Consider the following 20693-nt stretch of genomic DNA (forward strand, 5'->3'; position numbering starts at 1 on the left):
TTGAGAAGGGAAAGGGGCCTGCATGGCGACCTGCCTGGAGGTACCCGTGGGTTTGGCGTCATAGGGTGGGCGAGGCAACTAGCCCCCCTGGAGTATGCCCCCCTCGATTGACAGACTGATTCCTCCCTCCCGTTCACTCACCATCATTCTTTCTCAGACACCGTTGGAGACTCACGTGTAAAAGGATGTGTGTGACTTTCATGTTCTTTATTTACACTTATTATTCAAGTATCACATACAAAATTGTATAAACCTTGGACAGCAAAACAAAGTGCTGCTCGGTACATTAGCCTCAGTCAGGTGTTCAGTAAGTAGGTAATGCTCAGGGCCTCAAAGTACATATGGACAAATTATACAAAACTATTACACGTGTTGGAGTTACACTACTGTCTGGTTACACTGTAGCACAGCACAGCCTTCATCTACGTAACAACGGGTGGCTCGCTCACTCCCGCCCACCGTCTCCACGCAAGGTTATTTACAAAATGTTCAGCTTCACTTATTCACAATAGTCTTAGTACCAGGTGCTACAGATTTCTTTAAAAGTGGTGATATTCTAGGACTCGATAAAAAATCTGAGCATCTTCATAACTTTTAAATGCCTATGTGATCTATATGGATTAAAAAAATAACAAATGTCTATGGAAACTATGAAAAACAAATTCAATTATTTCATCTAAACTACAAATCCTACATGATGAAAAAACTGCAAAATGCAAGAAAACATTAAAACCAGCATATGAAAACAAGGAAGCCTCCAGTTAGCTGCAGGGGGCAAAGCCTGTCTTGAGTCAGCGCTGCCGCGACGCCCAAAGGCTCGGCAGTGATGATGAACTACTGGCACGGTGCCTCGAGTGCACAAAACGGTCAATGAGTGATACACTTATATCCTGCAAAGGCCACGAACGCTAAACAATCTCAGCTATCATACAAAATAGGAAAATATGAAGTCACAATGTGGATGTATTTTTGCCATGCAAATTTTGCAATGAATCAATAGCTTATAATTGTCTTTTGTACACAGATTTTCAAGGCAACTTAACTCTAATTTGGATTACGCTGAACTGAAGCAAGGCATATATGGCTGGGCAGGGCCTTCTCCACAGCTGAAAGAAAAGAGACAAAGTTAGTGTAGGGATACAAAAATATCTGGTGCGAGTTTTCTCAAGTTACACAATTAAGATAACCATCCTGTTTGTGCCTCTCCTAGGCGGGTCATTGAGAAGTGTGTGTGTGTGTGCTATAAGTATTGAAGCATCTATGGAGAGGGTATCATTCATGTGTAAGTACTGGACTGAACTGGCTTGCTCTGCCTGGGATACACTCCCACAAAACACCCAGTCCCTTACTAACACCATGTCCTGTCAAGTAATCAATTCTCTGTTCAACAGGTCTTGGCTCTGCTTGGGAGAGCACCACCCATACCCTCTGGCAATGGAAGGAAGCCAACTGGAGTGACCTGCAGTGATGCCTAGCACAGCAGGAATGGGAGGGCCTTCTACAGTGAAATGTGGACTAGTTGCTCTGCAGTATCAATGCAGAGATGATAAAAGCTGAGAGTGAAGCCATGATCCATAGGTTGCATTCGATGATGATGTGTGGCAGCCTGGTGCCATTCCTCTAGTCTGGAAAAGGGGGATGGCTGTCCCTATATGGAAAGGGGACTGACAGGACTGTTCTTTGTGCCAGGCAAGGTGCTCACTCGTGTGCTGCTTATGCAAATTTTATCTCTTCTAAAGTTTCAGAGATCTGAGCAATTTGGGTTCATGCCTAACAAGTCAACAACTGATTGGACCTTGGCACTTACCGTCCTTGTGGATCTCCGACTTGAGTATTGACAGGGGCAACTCGCAGCCTATGTTATTTTCAAGAAGGCACTAGACTCAGTGCATCATTAGGTACTCTGGGACATCCTGCAGATCCATGGGATTCCTGCAAGATTATTGGCCTGATGACTGGCCTTTACTCTTCCTTGCTAATTCAGGAGTAAAGCAGAGGTTTGTCCTTGCTCCATCACTTTTCAACACTTGCATGGACTGGGTATTAGGCAAAGTTGTTGCAGAGCATCTGTCTGCAACATCAAGGTTACTGAGCAGTAATTGTTACAGTCCTGTCGGTCCCTTTCCACATCCAGATAGGGATGACCAGCCCCTTTTTCCAGTCAAGAGGAATGATACCAGACTGGCACATGGCAGACAGCACTGCATGCAACCCATGGATCATGGCTTTACCCTAGTTTTCAACAAGACAAAGATTTTAATCTTGTTTGTCTCTGTCTTACTGTATGGCTGCACTGATATTACAGACTCCAGCTGCCTCCCCACACTTCAACTTTCTCAAGAGGGGGTGGATCAACAGTCATCATCTGCAAGCAGCCAGAGGGAGCTGTCCAGATGGGGGTTCTGCCACGTATAGCTGCCCAAAGAACTCGGCCAAACAAGCCTAGCACCCATCTACATCTGATACTCTATCAATCTGCCCAACAGACGTTCTGATAGTACTCGTCTGAGATGTGGATTAGGAGCAGAGCTCTTTACATTTCTGGTGCCAGAGTCACAGAGACTGGCATATAACTCATAGCGATCTCTCTCTGTGCCAGTAGCTGCTGTAAGTCACCCAAAACAATGAGTGTGTCGTGTGGAGGGCACTGGTCAATTATAGGGTCAAGCTTGGCATAGAACCTCTCTTTCTTGCTCAAGTCTGCACATCTTGGTAGAGCAGTACACTGCAAAAAGAAATATGAAGCCCAAAGTGTGCTTCAACCTCACTAGCATCATACACTCACTGACTGGAGTAACCCCGACAAGGGACCGATGTCAGCTAGAAATGACTAAAGCTACTCCCTTAGAGGTGCCATTGCCCTAGCCTGACCAGCAGTAGGTATAACCCTCACTTCTGATCCTATGAGAGACTCTGAATGTTCCTGGTACCAACACAGAGAGCCCACTGGAGGTTAACACTGGGTCTTCATCGACAAGCTTGTGTCTCGTCCGATCATCCCCAAGAAAACTTGGTGGGTTTGGTAGCTGGAGCAGTGTTGCTCTCCTACCCCCACCAACCACAAAGCCCTACAAGGGGAGTCTTATCATTGGGTTTGTAAGCCCAACAGCCCCAGGTGCAGCAGGAGAGTATATGCGGCCACCACCAGACAGTGGAGGCCACTTGGCTCATGGTCTTACAGACAAGCCAGTTGACCTCTCCAGGCCAGGAGAGGCTGCCTGTTTCACCTGAAACAAGGGATCAAAGAGCTGTGTTGTTATCCACAGCACAACTACGAGCTAGCTCGACCTCCGGGACTCCTTGCTGGGACGCCACACACAGCATACATACAGAAGAAGTAATGTTAATAGCATGCCATGTACTGTTAAATTTGCATTTTAAATTATTTCCAAAGCAATGTTGTGTATTCAAAACGACCAGGTTGTAAAACTAACATAATATTTGTAAAACACAATAAGTATGTGTTAGAAATAACCCTTTATAAAATAATAATGTTCTGTTGCTCAAACGGTTGAAGAATGCCTCTAGCTGCCAGATGGCTGCCCACAGTGAGCACAGGGCAGCCACTCACAGATGTCAACCATACACAAGTGCCTGTTGTGGCCTACCTGCATCCCTCAGAGCATTCCAAAGCCCTGTGAGTACTTGATGGCCTTGTATAGTCGGTCCTTCAGCTTCTCTTTACTTGAGTATTCCGGCAGAAGAAGAACGTTGAAGCAGGTGTGAGCAGTTGGCAGCCTGGCAACAATGGTACATGAAGTAAAAAGGAAATAACTAAATTGTAACCACCTATGATCACAAGCCATTTCCCATGTGTAGGCTGGGAGATATGTATAGAAGTGTGAAAAATATACTATATCTATAACAGTGAATACAGATAGTGATGAATGTCTTTCATGTAGCATCAGTTTTTACTGACCTTTTTTATCCTGCATTAGGTTTCTGTGCTTTTATTAGTGACAGGGAAGAGATAATGGTTAAAAAGTGATAACAGTGGATATGTAAAGACCAGGATGACCAGCATCAAAGTTCACAGTAGCAACAGTAACTGCATCACCTCTTTCTCAAATTGGCAAATTGCACGAAGGAGAAGTATAATGAAAACAGGAGTGAACTCAATAAGCTTGAACCCATTGAACTTGCTATGAGGCAATTAGGAACCTCCCTAATCAGAAACTTTCCTTTGTACCTGATGATGAACAAACATGAAAAAGTATAAAATATGGAATCAACTCATTCTGTAAGTAAGGTGAGAAGAAAAGGTCCCTATCTACACTAAACCTAAATCACGAATATTTTGCAGGTCCTTACATTTATCTGCTTTTTCATTTGTTCGTTTTAAAGATTAGTCTGTAAGCCAAATGACAAATGTATGTTATGGTCAATAAACTGTTCTCAGAATCTGAGTCTACATTCCATCCACATCCTATACCATGCCAATGCTACGTGTGATCACAAATCCACACCAATATCTATACACTATTTTGTTATTACACCTGAAACACCCTCCCACCGCTGCCTCACCTGTCACAGTCCGGGCCATGTCTTGCGATGATGAGCTTGAGTCTGGCCAGGCCGCCCACGGGCACTCTGGCGGACCCGGTGGTGAACTGGAGGAGGCGCTTCTTGTCCTCGGTGGTCATGTCGTGCACCAGCTCCCAGAACGCCTGGATGATGGGCGTCTGGCTGCTGTAGCCGCCGTCGTACTCAGTTGACTTCATCAGCTCCATGAAGTCGTAGTGCTGTAGGGGTGCAAAAGACATGAGGGAGCCACAAATAGATGTCCATACAAAACTTACACAACTGGGTAACTAATAGTGACAATACAGAAGACAAATAAGAGGTGATTCACACACTGTAATTTTATAGTAGTAGCTATCTGATGGGCAGAGAAGAAATCTTTTGAGATGAAAATAAATGCTTTAGTATTCATATGATGAGTAGAAGAGATAAAGTGTTAAATTAAAGGCTCTCAACAAAGTAATGATTTGATCATGATTAGCTAAAATCTTTAAGTGACACACTCTAAGGGCCGCTTTCAGTCATTTTATTTGTTTTGATTGGTACCAATGGCGGCGACCGACGCTATAGTATTTCCACGTAAAACTGGCCAATGGGTAGTGACTGCTGCGGGGTTAGCCCAGCCCCGCACCTTGCCACACACTCTCAACACCTCTCGCTTCCTCTGCAGCCACCACTACCTCATAGGCCAGTTTCACGTGGAAAACTATAGCGTCGATCGCCACCATTGGTAACAATCAAAACAAAGTGACTGTGAAAGCGGCCCTCAGGATGGGCCAGCTACATAGTCATTCCTCAATTTTCACAGGGTTACATTCCTGAGACAGCCCTTACATGTGTAAGACTCACACCAGAGTGCTACCTCCCTCCCATATCATACTAAGCAGCGGGATGACGTCATAAGCACAGAAACGAAGGAAACAGATCTGGCAACAAACAGTGCAACCAGATCTTGCTGTGTGCCACGGTCTCTACTCCTTTCACTGGGCAAAGACTGGCGGGCAAACTTGTGTCCACACTAGGGGCAGCTGCCCGCCGGGCACTGCCCGTTGATCGTATAATTATTCCTCGCTTGTTTAGCAGGGTTACCAGGTTGAACAGTTGGTGGTTTTTTTTTTGCCACTACCAGGCTCACATAGCAGACCGGGCACTCCAGGGCAGACAGCAGCCGATAGCACAAACGGACTGAGAGTAGCACAACATGGGCTACAGCAAGGGTGCTGTCTATATAGGTTAATTAATTGCACGGTGGCTTCCCTTGACCACACCTGTTCTTTGCCACACCGGACAGACATGTTCTCCCATCAAGTGTATAATGGAAATCTGAAACTGACTGCAAGGGAGTTCCGCAGGTTAACTTCATGTGTCTGGCAACATGCTCTCTATATACCAACCATCAAACCAGCAGGCACTGCCTCGCCCACGGGCAAGGGCACTTTAAGATTTACCCTTAGTTTTCCCGCTTCTGACGTCATCTTCGCTCCCACCATCAAAACAGTTGAAGCAGTATGATATCTGGTAACAGTGTTTGCACAGCGGGCAACTGCCCCTCGTCTGGATAGGGATTTAGGCCCTATAGATCCAACCAGACACCAGATTTATAGCAAAATATGGAATGCAAGAGAAAATAATGTACCCAGGGCAAAGATATGCACATGTATGAGCTATTGCTGCCGCGTGTCACAGCTATGGTCGAAGGCTCTCACTCATGACATCTCACACTTTTCAAAATATCTGGTAATGGCCATACAAAGTTTCTCATCCACTGTCCACCACATGCTCATTCCTTTATAGTTGTGCTTTTTTATCTTTTTCACAAGCAGTTTCCACAGAAATATGGAGCTGCAAATACTAACAATGCAGAACTTGAAGGATGACGAACTATAAATTCTCCACCTTTACACACACACATACACGCACACACACCTTGGAGCCACAGATGAGCAGCTCCAGCTCCTCAGGGCGGAAGAGGTTGACCAGAGGCGAGTCATCCGTCACCATGTTGAAGCCGCGGCGAAACGCACGGAATTGCCGTTCCACCATCTTGTTGAGCAGGAAGTCTGCATACAGCTCCACAAACTCCTGGCATGGTGGAAAACAGGTTATACCAATGTAGGCGAAAAAATCAATGTCATAAAAACAAGCTAATTCATTCATTCATTCATCTTTGACGCCTGCTTCTAGGAGCTCACACCAGGGGATGGCCACAGCAAAAGAGTTTCCATCTCTCTCTACCCAGGCACTCCCTCCTTGCCTGCTCAAAGTTTCTCAAGGATCTTTCACTCCTCTCCCTGACATACTCCTGCACCCTATCTCTCCATTTCACTGGAGGTCATCCTCTAACATTCCCTCCCTCTAACTCACATACACCCTCCTGGTCACCTTACTCTCCTCCATTTGCTCCATGTGGCCAAACCACTTTAAAGTCTGTCACTTCACTTCTTCCATCACACCACACTTCTTCCCTTCACCCATGTGACACATTCCAAAACACTGGAATGTGTTTCACCAAACTCTCCACATTTGATAAATAGATTAGGAGATAGATGAGGAAAGTTTGTTGAAACAAAGAGAAAATCTACCTTCCCTCATAGACTCTCATGGTGAGGAACAGGTGACCACACAGTAGTGCCAAATCATTCATTCTCAAAAATATGCAAGATTCCTATGTCTTCCTGTTCTCAGTTTGCTCTTTCAAATATTAATTACTATTCAATAATAATACTCAATTCAACAACAACACCAAGTTTCACTGCATGTATTTTTTTGCCATCTTTCTGTCCCTGTGCCTCAAAACCACTGCAACACACCCATGACAGCCTTGAATTATCAACCAACCTCTGCATAACCACTGCATAAGTCAGAAAAAAAAGGTAAAGTTGGGGACATACACAAAAGCTGTGCTTGACCTCAGTCCTCATCTCTGTTGCAATGGCCCTTGAGCATGTGGTGGGAGGAAGCCATTATCCTGGGACACTGGGGCAGTGTGGCATCCAGGTTACCACATTTTTACCTTCCCCAGGTTTTCACAGGTACTCATTTATTAACCATCATGAAAGGGAGGATGTACAGATGGGTGGACTGCCTAGGCTGGGATTTGAACAAAACTAGTTACAAATGAAAATTTGATATGAATATTCATATAACAAGACAGAGGATAAGTGGTCACTACACAAAGTAGTAGATGGTGGGTCCCACATTTTAAGTTTATCCTTGCAGCTGACCATTTTCAAATATTGAGGAGTGACAAATCACCAGAATGCCATTCATCAGCTAGAGAAGTGATATGAGCCTGTTGGACCCACTATAAAAATACACCCGTGTCAGCAAGGACTGGGATGACCCTCAGCACCTGGCAAGAAAATGTGTGTGTACAAGCACTACACAACAACAGATCACAACCACGTACGTGTTTGCTGCCCTGACTGACGAGAATGTTGTCACCGTCAGTTTTGAGGTCATGGGTGAGACTGGTGCCAAACACATCCTGGTAGCCAACACGAAAAGTCTGCATGAACACCTCCTCCAGGTCATCGCCCTTATACTCCAGCAGCTCCACCAGGCTGCGGTACAGCGTCTGTGGGAGAGGAGCAAATGCAATGGACTAGTTTCTCCTTGCACAGAAAATACAAACAGGGAGAATAATGACTACAGGGCTTGCACTACTTTCACAAACAAGACTGCTGGTGTGAAAATTAGAGGAATACACCAAAAGATATTCAGCATGCAAGCATCAATTGAGAACTAAAGTAACATGATAAAATACCTATAAAAAAAAAATCTTAAGATGTGACTACTACATGTACAATCTTGTTTTAAAGGAAAAACTCTGACATCAAATCACTTATAACCACTTGTTTTTATGGAAACTCTTGGGTTCCTCCTGACTCTTGGGGCCCCAGAAGTGATGCACCAGCTATATCCTCCTTTCTTAGGCCACTATGTTATATATTCCAACAAGCAGAAAGAGGCAGGATCAAAGTACAAGAACAAATGAAACAAGTGAGCCTTACCGTGTTCCAGTCCCGAAGGTCATGGAAGGAGCCAGGTTTGCTGCAGAGCTTCTTGTACATGACAGGTGGGAAGTGGACGTCAAGGATCACGTTGTTGTAGATGGCCAGCCCAAGCACGATGCCCACCAGCGTGAACTGAGCGTCATTCTCAAAGCAGTTGGGGTTGAACCAGAAGGTGCGCGACTCATTGTTGAAGCAGAACATGGCTGTGAGGGGGAACTGGTTAGTGTCTTGATTCCTGGTTCTGTTGCTGGCATGGCCTTCACTAACACAAAAGTGAGAATGTAAAACAAATATAGTCCTGACATACTTGTTTCAACCATTTCCTCAAGTATCATCAGTTTCTAAAAGCATTAAGTTGAAGAAAGTCTGCACAGTACTGAAGTATTGGCAGAAGGGGATGCTGTTCAAGATACTTCTGCGCTTTATTTTTCTTCATTTTCTTGTTCAGGTTAATAAACAAATTTTTCTCACATTGTTTAGCAGGTTATAATATATACTTATGCATAGAGGCACTAAGATATGATAAAAATATACATCCATTTACTTTTGAGTGTTATGAAAGGCAACAATAGTGACATAGCTCCTTCATTACAACAGCATGAGGTTGAGAACTGGGCATCCCTTAACTATCATAACCCAGAAAATGATTATGTTGTCTTTTCTGACACCCCACCCTGCCTCTGTGGGATAAGGAGGTTAACCCAGTAGCGCGGGGATCATGTTTCTTAAAGGTCCCTCTAAGCGAGAAAAATGAGAAAAAATCACCCCTCACACAAATCATTTCATAATATATATCAACGCATTTGTGATCAGTTATGTATCATCTATTTTGGGGGGTTTATATCATGGCACAAATTTGGCCCGTCGCTGCTACACGGTAAAGCCACAAATTTGGCCCGTCGCTGCAACACGGTAAAGCCACAAATTTGGCCCGTCGCTGCAACACGGTAAAGCCACAAATTTGGCCCGTCGTTGCTACCGGGTTAATAAGGATGACAAGGACAATGTGCAGCCTCTCTTCACTATTTGGACCACAACAGGCTGGGGCAGACAACAGGCCAAAGCAAGAATGCCCACCGTCACCAAGGGCAGAGCATAAAAGTCTTAATTCTTACCAGTTAAAAATTCTCACGTCAAACAGCGGAAAGTGGTAGTGAAGATAGAGAAAATATTAAAGTTGTCTCTTTCCAAACTCCATTTTCTGTTCAGGCATGTGGCAAGCAGCCTTTATAATTTCACTCTACGTATTTACACATTTGAACCCTCACACACAAAGGCATGGTGATTCATGTACTGATTATAGATGTGAGGAAAGGTTCATCTAGTTTCTTTTTTGTCAGATTCATGTACTGATTATAGATGTGAGGAAAGGTTCATCTAGTTTCTTTTTTGTCAAACAGATTGGCAGAACTTAAAGAAATGAAAATACAATAATAAAGAGAACAAAGGGATAATTATGTCCGTGTCTGACAAGTCCATATTTTTGTAAACATACATATTTTGTAAACAAACACCACAGTAGCCATATGAGCATGGCGGTGGTGGCTCTGTTGAGAATGTGGTCAACCATGGGTCATGAACATAAACATAGTCATTTTAAGGCTTCTACTGTCTTAATTCTATAAGTCGATTAATCGTCACAGCTGTATTTCCTGAACATGCAGAATCAATGAATTAAAAAATCTCTAGAAACAAGAATTTTTTTTGGTCAGAGGACGTACAATAATCTAGTGCACTGTGACACACTAATCATCCACACAGCCTTCAAGGAGTGGTGCCCATACCCTGACATGGGCTATTACAATGACACATCCATCAGCACTGCATGAAGCAAAACTCTGAGAGGCATCACACGGGGCAACCTTTACTCCAGAAGCAAGCCACAACCTAAGCCGAGACATGACAAGTATATTGAGGCGACAAACCCACCCCAATATCAAAGGCCAACAAATTCTCTCACCATAATCAGGATTGAAGATCTGCTCCACAATCAGCTGGAAGAACTCCTTGCTGACCCCGCCTTCGTCTATGCCCTGCTCCCCCTCAAACTCCACCACCATCTGCTTCTTCAGGTCACCAGGGTTATCCAAGGCCACCATTTCCAGCTGCAAGACGAAACAGATTTGGTATCATAAATAAGCTTTAAATCCTTTCTTATATCAAGATATAATCCTAGGCTTACAAAAAAGAAAATACAGATTCCTGTTATTCCTAAAAAAAGTTTTACACGTCTCCATAATACTGAATGCAGAAGGGTCTAGTTGTTCTTAATGTTCTATATTAGATCACAAATGAGGTAGTACTGAAGTGCTTATGCCCAATCACATGCTTTAGCTGTGCAAACTTATACCACCACTGAAAGTTAATTTAATGCTTAAACAAAAGACATTTTGTCTAATATACCCCATCCTCACAGATAGTGGCTGACACAGGTCTTCTAGCTTTGGTGCACCAGCATCCTTAATCCTGCTGGTGTGACTGAGCCTGAAGAGAAAAACTGACCTGCTTGGACAAATTTTTATGCAAAGCTGTCATTAAACATTTGTTGTTGAGCGGCATTCTAAGTAACTCAGACCCTTTATTTAGTAAAGCAGCATTCAGATTCAAAGAAGTCAATTTCCTCTCAAAAGATCTTAGATTGACTAGAATTTTCAGACTCCTACTCAGGGCCAGCTCCTTCCCTGCTTGCTGGAGGATGGCTAACATCACGCCTCTACCTATCACCATCTTTTCTGTGTCTGACGACAGTCCCATAACAATGTCTTTAGTCTTATCTAAGTGTCTTCTGTTCATTCGTTTTTCTGTTTGTGGAAAGTTCTGGTTGGTTTCCACCCTGCGTTTGCATAAAGCTGTCAATACTCCTTGAATGTTATACAATATTCTGTCTAAAACATTTCATCCTCTACATATCAGCATTCCAAAGTTCTTTGTATCACCTAGTCTGGCTAGGTTTGCTTTAGCACATTTCATTGCAGGCAGCCAAAATGTTGAACATTTTTTTTAAACATGCTTTTTCCCTGTTGTTCATGCCTCGAATTCTCTCCCACTAATATATGCAGAGCAGAGAATGTTAATATATACAAAGCAAAACTGTCTTTCTTTTCTACTACTGCAGTAACATAATCACATGTAATTAACTCCACTGCACTGCTCTGTTGTATATTCAAATCCAGTGCTGGGTAGTAAACAATTATAATAATAATAATAATAATCAATATGATGGTTAGAGCAAATTTCAAACTATGTTGGTCATCACCATACTCACATTTTATCTTAATAAATGTAACTAGTTACTTTACCATTTACCTACTGCTTTGTTCATCACTGTACAAAGGTACATGTTTCATACCAAAAAATCTGCCTGTGCATGGCAAATGAATGTGTACTTTTATTTTTTCTACTTATCAAATATTAAACAAAGCAGCCAGTTACTGTAGAATGCTACCCCAGACAATCAATCTGATATAAAGAAAAGCATCAGAGTCCTCAAACCACTGCCTCCTTTAGAGTACTAAAAACCAAGCAAATGTATTAATACTGCAGGCAATATCACTTAACAAGGACACAAGTCATTCAACAATCCTTCAAGCAAGAACTCACCTCAACAAGTGCATCATCGATGATGTGGTCGCGCCGCACCCGCAGCTTGAGGTAAGGGTTGGCCGCCATGCCCTCAATCACCTGCTGGTAGATGCTGATGCGCCTCTCAGAGTACATGCGTATCCTGTTGTCGTAGTAGAGCCCCAGCGCCTTGGTGGCCGGCGTCAGGATGAAAGGGTAGTTGAGGAAACTGAACTTGTCTCCACTGCCAGCCTTGTAGTATGCAAAGTCCCTGTCCATCTCCAGCTGGTCACTCAGAAAGTCATCATAGAACTCCATCAGCGGCACCATGGGCGTCCGGGCGTCCAGGACGTGTATGCCTAGCTCGGAGCCCAGAGAGTCCTTGGGAGGGGGACGGGTGGCCCAGTCCTTGCCGGAACTATTGAATGGGTCCTCCTGGGCAGAAGGTTCCTGGCTGGCATCCTCTGGGGGGAGATCCTTCAGGAGGGGTGTGTCCAGCTTACCTCCCAGGATGCTGGCATAAAAAAGAATCTTCATGACTTGCGTGGCGGAGGTGATGCCGTCCTCGTCATTGATGGTGAAGTCCTGCAAGAACTCCGTGGTGAGAAGGCGAATAGTGATGAGCTGGTGAAGGCTCTCCAGCAGGCGGTGTAGGCGAGATGGTTCCCAAGTGGCCAGGTGGCGTGTAAGGTGCGCCTGGTCCCTGTCGGGCAGCTGGCCAATGGTGCGGCACAGACGGGGCATCACACCCTCAATAAAGTCAGTGGTGTTGATTGCTGGTGACTCCAGCAGGATGACGAAGATGTTGATGTTGTTGGGGATGGCAGCGAAGGCATCCTTATACACCCGCAGCTGGATCCCCAGCGAGTCTGAGAGGAGCTGCACCACTGCATTGGTCAGGGTGTTGCTGTACTCAGACTCTGGGCATTTAAATAGCAGGTCGTAGGCCCTCCGCACCTCACTGATGTCTAAGGAGGTGGACTTGTGAGTGTTGTCCTTTTTACAAGGATCTTTGGTATCTCCCACAGAGGCTGCCGCCTCACCTCCTATCGCACCCTCCCTCTCACAGGTGTCCTCGGCACAGTCCAAGTCCTTGTCCAGGTCTCCCTCCTGTGCACGGATCTCCTCCTTGCTCTGTGCTGCCCCGACACTCTCTGTGCTTTTGCTACTAACTAGTGATTCACTCGTTTTCTCTACCGATTCAGATCTCTGTAAAAAGCTGTGTCTAAGAGCAACTTCATTTGAAAACACAGCCCACAAGAGTCGTCTAAGCTTAGCATAATTGTCTGCACTGCGACACTCAGCTATGGTGTGGGCAAGCGTCTCCTCAGTGAGCCCCGTGACGCTGTTGGGGGCATCCACCTGGGGCGAGAGGGGGGGAGGGGCGGAGCTGGCCGTGGACGCACCAGCCATGCTGACATCTTGCACCAGGGAGCAAGTGGCAGTGCCTCCAGTGGCAGAGCTGTGGCCTGACTCAGGCACAGAGGCAGCGACACCTGCCTCCAGTGCCCGGGGCTGACTAGCACGGCGAACCTTGGCACCAAACACCTCACACAGTCTGGCACGAGCTGCACATAGTTGGAGTGCCTTGCCTGCTGCCTCATTACTCGTCACAGGACCAACCTGCACCAGGGGAACACAGGGCAATGAAGGGTACACAAACTTATGTAAGCTGTAATAAACACAATGGATCAGAAGACCACCTGTGCTATAAATACACTGGGCAGGGATCTGAGTTCAGTGACAGCCCACACTGGAGTATAAATACCCTGAGCTGCCTTGCTACCTGGGAGCAAGACAATCAGGTGTGTGTGTGTGTGTGTGTGTGTGTGTGTGTGTGTGTGTGTGTGTGTGTGTGTTACTGATGGTACAAAACCACCTGTTTTTACTCAGCAAACAAAGGTGACATGTTTATTTTATATGCTTTGAAAGATCATGCACCATTTACATTAATAAAATCATATGACTACACTACAGGAATCACTTTGCCAATTAAACTCAATAGGTATAAGAAAAAAATAAATAAACAGCCGCTGAAAGCCATGAAAGTTAGACAATGCACCACACTGGAGAATAAAACAATATTGCCTTCACATGCCCCATGCTTCTAGAATACACCTGATTTCATCAGTGACTATTAATGCCAGCCTCTTCCCATCCCCCATATGCAGTGTCACCTTCAAAATAACTACTACCCCTTCATTACCTACTAACTTTATGCCCCATCAAATACACAGTGTAGTTCCTCGGTTGGCCACTCACCTTGCCCGAGGAGGCACAGTTGGGGTTATCACAGTGGGGATTACCACATCCATTAGTGAGCTGGAAGTAGTACTTTTCTATGAGTTGGGCGGCTGCTCGCTTCATGTCCGCGTCTTGTGGCTGCGGCCAAGAGGATCCTCCTTGCTCTGAGTGTGCTCCCATCTCCTCTTCATTACTTAATGTCTCATCACTGGGAAAGAAAGAGTGTCTTTAACCCCCTGACTGCAGATTTCCTACAAGAAGACATCACAAAGCTACAGGAATGGAACAAAAAGTGGCTGCTACAGTTCAATGAAGAAAAATGTATGTAAAGTAAGGCAACTTAGGAGGGGATATCCAGCACACCAATACCACATGGGAAACACTCCACTATCCACCATAGAGGCTGAGAAAGACCTGGGAGTGTATGTTACCAGGCTACCAGTGAAAGACAAATCCGTGCCAATCACAGCAGACGGGTTAATGGAGCATTTTATATTGACTTTTTTGCCGTTTCCTCATTTCAAACGTTTATTTATGCTAAACATACAACAGCCAATTCAAATTCTCTAATTGACCTTTCATGGCATGTTATTACCATGCAATAACCAGGTGTTGTGTTCCAAGACAGTTAATAAACAAATGACCTGCCAAAAGTTCAATGACCTGAAAGACAGAGCTGAGCACAAAGACTGAGTGCCACAAAGGGTAGACTCTTCTTGTACCCTCACATGACCCAGCTCCAGATGTACACACACACACACACACACACACACACACACACACACACACACACACACACACACGAGTTGCTACAAAGAGAAGCAAGAAACACCAGCAACACATGAGGACAAAGTAAAAAATTGAGAAACAGAAGATGCTTGAGACATAAAAAATATAGCTTCCCGCAAAGAAACATAGAGGTTTGGAACAGACTAAGTGAGGATGTAGTATCGGCAAAGAGTGTGCATAACTTTAAGGAAAAACTGGACAAGTACAGATACGGAGACGGGACCACATGACCATAAACCCAGGCCCTGTAAAATTACAACTAGGTAAATATACACACACACACACACACACACACACACACACACGTCCGTCCCAAACTCTAGGATCAGCTGTTCATCGCTACCTGTTTGTGGTGTTACGGGGCCTGGGGAAATGCGTATTGTGTTGAGCTCGTCTCCTGTAATGACCAGTTCGTAAGATGAGTGGGAGGGAGGGTGATTTGGAGTGGACAACACCAAGAAGAAGAGGATAAGGAGCACAAGGAAAAGAACGAAGGACAGACATAGGGAGCAGTAAGAGCAGAGATGGAAGGTATGAGCGTGCTTTTTCTGGATTTGCTAGCAAGGAGTCGGATATATATATAAAAGAATATTGCTTATGGAAAGGAAACTAGACAAGTGGATTGGCATGGTTAAGAGCAGGGATGATGAGGAACTGGAGAGCAGAGAATCGCAAAGAGACATAAAAGCACGGGTACGCAGGTTAGAGGACAAGGAGAAACAACTGATTCAAGAAAATGAAGTCGGAGGAAAAATTGGCAAAATATGTAAAATTGATGAAGGAAGGACTAGGAGTAGCAAGAAAGGAAAAGAAGAACAAGGGGTTAGAGAGGAAGTGTTGGGGGAAATCAAGACATGGAAGGTTGAAAATGAAAAAGCAAATGTAGTCCTCAAAGAAGTAATTGAACAACTGAAAGAAGACAAGGAAAACGTAGAGAAAGAGATGGTAAAGGCTTTGAAGAAAAACAAAGAATTAGTAAGAGATGTGGCAGATAAGAAGTGTAATAATATTTGGCATGAAGGAAAAGAATACAATGTACAAACCAAAAAGGGAAAAGGAAGAACTGAAATCAGTAAAAGACTTACTTAAGAACTTAAATAATGAAGAACTGCAAAACCTCGAGAAGGAAGTGGAAGAAATCTATAGGATGGGCCCCTAAATAGATGAAAAAACAAGGCCAGTTAAATTGAGATTAAGATCACAGAAGGCAACAGAGGACATTTTGTACAGAACAAGTAAGTTAAGGGAAATAGAAGAATGTAAGGAAATATATATAAAGAAAAACAAAAATGAAGTAGAAAGGAAGAAATGGAATGAACTTCTAGCAGAGGCAAAAGAAAGGAATAATGGAAGATCTGAAGAGGAAAAAAGTTTTTTTTTTTTTTTTTTTTTTTTTTTTATTCTGAGAGATCGAGTAAAGAAATGGTACATAAGGGAAAAGCCGAAAGAGAACAGAACCTAGACAAGATTGAAACTAGTAAAGGATTAAAGCCCCGTTCACACTGTGCCGACTCTGGGCCACAACAACCCAGCGACTTCTGCATTTGACAAGTAAGCTCCCACGCTCCAAGAATTTTTTGGCGTCTTTTTGTCGGCTGCCATGATTGCCGACTGTCTGGGACATTCGGCCAACTAGTTGGCAGAATGTCTGCGACATGCTGCCAACTAGTCTCAAGACAAGTCTCAACGCTCAATTTCTGAAATGGCGCCATGTCTACGACAACCACGAATCTGCCGATCGATTGGCCGACAGTCTTCCAGATTGTCTGTCAACTGGTTGGCCGACTATCTGGCCGACAGTTGCTAAGGAGTTGGCTAACTTGGTATTCATGCGCTGAATAAAGTACAGTAGTTCCTGTCTTAGAAATATGTGCAATGGTAGCAACGGCCACAGATCATTACGATTTCTGACATAAAATGGTCTTTATGAGTTCTACGTTATTTTCTTCTCTATATTAAAGCAAATAACAGTGCAAGTATATGTATTTTATAATTTTAAAGGACTACATTCATGAAGTGTTACTATGCGGGGCTGACACCTGGAAGCTTAGTTCTCCTATCGCCACCATGATGGATGGATAGACCGACACTCTAGTCTTCTTTAGGTAAGTGTTAACTGAGTATTTAACCTCTTTATTGGTATGCATGTAGTTTGACAAAAGGACCGGTTACTATCCAATTCTATACCAGATGTTTGTCTTGTGACACATGTCACTTAGATTCGCCTATGAGGCACCTTGCGCCACACTGCGGCATCAAATAACCCAAAACCAAGTCCTTGTGACCCTTCAATACCACCATATTTGAACAGTGACACGGGCGTGTGACATGGGTTGCGCTTGGTGACTCGCAGTCGCACCAAACTGTGACAAGCACGTGTCAGAAACCAACCAGATATTGTTCAATGCACACTACTCAAAATTTGAGTAAAATGGAGGCCATGGTGATAAGAAGCAATCGGTAGGTCACTCCCGGGTCAGTTGACAGCAGGAGCGTCAGTACTGGATGACAACTGTCACAAATCATTTTTTTTCTGTACCCCAAAGTACTCAGTATCAATGATCTTGCATCAACTTAGCAGAAGTGGATGGGTTAACCATCAGTATTGTATATCATATGTAATTATGAAACTTGACATTTCCCTAGTTGCTCTACTTCTAGGGTCCTTTTCCCTAGGACTTAGGTTATAATGTGGGGGGGGGGGGGGGGGTTTTTTTTAGAGAAATTTCAGAAGCTCCTATTTCAGTGATTTTGCCTTCCCCCAAAATACCCTGGTTCCCCACAAGTCCCCAGGCTAGTGTTGGGGGGTAGGGGGGCTGGAGTGGTGGAGAGGGAGTAGTTGTTCTATAGTTTTACCAAGAGCTGGGCTGCACATATGTAGTTGCTACACCAGGATCAAATCTGGACCCAGAAATATGTAGCTTGGGAGTGCTAAACACTAATGTCAACTATAAATACTTTAAAATGTAATATTATATGCCAATTTGTGGGGTCAAACTTCTGTGAATGACATGACATACAGCATTACGATCCATCCTATCTAACACCAAGTTTTCCAGGGTAGAAATTTTGGCCAAGATTCTTTTTACAAAGGAGTCAATATCTTGCTCCTAATTTACCGACAAGTCTTCTGTAGTCATATATTGAATTTAAATTGTGGTGAGTTTGGCTGCCGCAGGACACCATAGGCTACTCCGCCACCCGCAGCTAAGAACATTTCAAAGCAACATTCCATGGATATTTTCATACTTGTTTCAATCTCTACATTCTTTCCAATGGTCTTCTGGGAGGTATAAAATTATTAGAAGACATAAGACAAAAGAAGAGCAGATGGTTAAGCATGAAATGAGATATCGGCTCATCCACAAAATGAACCCATGACAAAATATTAAAAGTGTGTCAGGTGGGTAGATCTCGTAACCTGGTTCTGTGTGTGTACATAGACGCTGCCTCTTCCCAGCTTATTCCACGGTTTTCGTCTCCCCCGGCAGCCCCGATGGTGCAAACCATGACCACATTGGAAAAAGTGTTATATGTTATTCAGGTCTATAAATATATAGACACTTATATCAATAACAACGGTGCAGGGAAGGCCATATTGTCAACTTTCAGTCCAAAATGTTATCAGGCTAAAATAGGAATGTCGAAGGTTCTACTTTTGGGGTCTGGGTCACGGTGGTCCTCGTCTCGGCGGGGCCTGACCACGGGGCAGCCTGGGGCCACCCTTACACACACGCGCGGTCCCCCTCACCACGACCCCCACGGCCTCGGCCCCGCCCCGCCCCAGCACACACCCTGGCGGGGCAGGCTGCGGGGCACGCCCGGGCCAACGCGGGGCTCCTGCAGGCTTGGTGCAGTCCTGCTGCAGCGCGGCACTCACCTGGCGCCCTCCGTGGCCCCGGCGGGGTCTGGGCCCTCGTGCGGCGAACTCATCAACGTGCACTGCTGTCCCTGGCTGCGAGAACAATTCCCAGCCTCCCCGCGCCCTGTGACGTGCTGGCGACGCTGCCTCACTCCCCGCCGCCCCGCCGTGACCTCGCCGCCATGTTTACCGCGGCCAGCTGAGCGGCGGCGGCGGCAGGAAGGAGCCGCGAGGGGCCGAGGAATGTTTGCTGGGCTATTTCATGAAGGTGGCAAGGTTCAGCAATAATTACTTTGTACCTGATGTGGAAGCTTAGAGCCTAACAAAGCTCTTTATTTGAATATGACTTTACAACATTTCGATTTCAAAATTATAAACCTTGCGATATGAGTCTCTTCCAGTGTGAAACACTATGTATATTTGAAATAGATATGTCATTAATATCTCAAGTTATTAGTGTTGTGTCTGTATATTTCAATTCAATTATATATTTCCCGTGCTCTGCCACGGCAAGCATGTCCGCGATGACTCTGCAGACCTAGCTCTCTCCTCGACCATTACGACAGGCTAGCCTCCCTCACACAGCTCGAATATATATTATTTTGCACGACTTTGATAATGAAATGAAAAGTATGAATCGGTAGCAATTTTGAGCATATGCCCTCCGTCACTGCGTCTTTGCCATCCTGCACACCATGCAGCCCTTTGTCGAGATGCTGCACCGCGAATATTCATACGCGGCCTTATCACCACAACCTCGCCACGCTGATAAGGATCATCTCCCTGCTTACACGGCTTAACAGATATAACGACTCATATAACTTGTGTGATGGATGCCCCGAAAGTTTTACACGAAAGCGCCGGGCTAGCTTTTATAAGCCAAGAACTTATACGTACAAGGCTACTGCTATAATATCTGCAGTATTTCATTTCTATGCCGTCTAACAACTTATTGCAATATCTTAATAATTACTGTCTTTCATCTCAATGCTGTCTCCCTCCAATCCTTATAATGATGTCCACAGGTTGATTTGAAAAAGTATAGCCATCATCTTCACGCTTTAACCCTGATTTAATTTAAATTATATATAACCTGTCTAACTCGCTGACTGAAAAAAAAAGTTAACAAAGATCATCCTCTTCCATCGCTAAAAGCTGTACTAAATAAAAAAGTTAACCAGATTAACTGCACTCTGATCTTCCCAATGTAGCCCAACTTACGGCTATTTAGCGATGACCAACATGTATAGTTAAATCTACCGTGACATAGGACAAAATATGCATAACATCAGTTAATGACACGGGTAAAAGCCAGACAAGTAAAGGCCCACAAGACAAATGCGATAATCAATACAGCACGGGAGGGAGGGATGCAGGGGGGACTCGGCCAAAATACGGAGACGGGACCTCGATCACCAACCACCTTTGTATGGCCTTTAAAGCATTAATAATACTCTAAATAAATAGTAAAACGACTCACCTATTACACACAAACTCTCAAAACCTGTTAAAACCAAGGGATAGAGGATAAATGGGGGAAACTGACCTAAAATTACGGAGACAGGGCCCTCACCGACCACCCTCATATGGCCTTTACAGCATTAATACTACACTAAATAAGTAATAAAACCACTAATTTTTTACGTATTAACCCCCCAAAGCTGTTAAAACCAAGGAACAGTAAAGAAAAGAGGGAAAAT

At 44.4% G+C, this 20693-nt stretch overlaps 1 protein-coding gene across 2 annotated transcripts; it reads right to left on the reverse strand.

Annotated features, from left to right (window-relative positions):
• Positions 1 to 192: 192 nt before the first annotated feature.
• LOC126983013 (ubiquitin-protein ligase E3A-like) lies at positions 193 to 19446 on the reverse strand. Of its 2 annotated transcripts, none has more exons than XM_050835423.1 (10): positions 19012 to 19446; positions 14361 to 14550; positions 12138 to 13721; positions 10498 to 10642; positions 8535 to 8740; positions 7931 to 8098; positions 6448 to 6603; positions 4525 to 4742; positions 3609 to 3738; positions 193 to 1106 (listed from the first exon to the last, which is right to left on the reverse strand). In XM_050835423.1, exons 1-9 carry the CDS (start codon positions 19062 to 19064, stop codon positions 3618 to 3620), a joined length of 2841 nt encoding a protein of 946 aa, XP_050691380.1. In that variant the 5' UTR covers positions 19065 to 19446; the 3' UTR covers positions 193 to 1106; positions 3609 to 3617. The 2 variants fall into 2 exon arrangements, with proteins under 2 accessions (XP_050691380.1, XP_050691382.1); XM_050835425.1 differs by lacking the exon at positions 19012 to 19446 and adding an exon at positions 18788 to 18991.
• Between the last annotated feature and the right edge of the window lie 1247 nt (positions 19447 to 20693).

Source organism: Eriocheir sinensis, chromosome 52, assembly GCF_024679095.1.
Source record: "Eriocheir sinensis breed Jianghai 21 chromosome 52, ASM2467909v1, whole genome shotgun sequence".
Taxonomy (NCBI): domain Eukaryota; kingdom Metazoa; phylum Arthropoda; class Malacostraca; order Decapoda; family Varunidae; genus Eriocheir; species Eriocheir sinensis.

Coding starts and splice junctions, on each gene's coding strand:
- LOC126983013 (XM_050835423.1), bottom strand. CDS start 19,064: ATGAGTTCGCCGCACGAGGGCCCAGACCCCGCCGGGGCCACGGAGGGC. Junction 8,741..10,497: donor GATCTTCAATCCTGATTATG/GTGAGAGAATTT, acceptor TCCCCCTCACAG/CCATGTTCTGCTTCAACAAT. Junction 4,743..6,447: donor TGCTCATCTGTGGCTCCAAG/GTGTGTGTGCGT, acceptor GCACCCCTACAG/CACTACGACTTCATGGAGCT.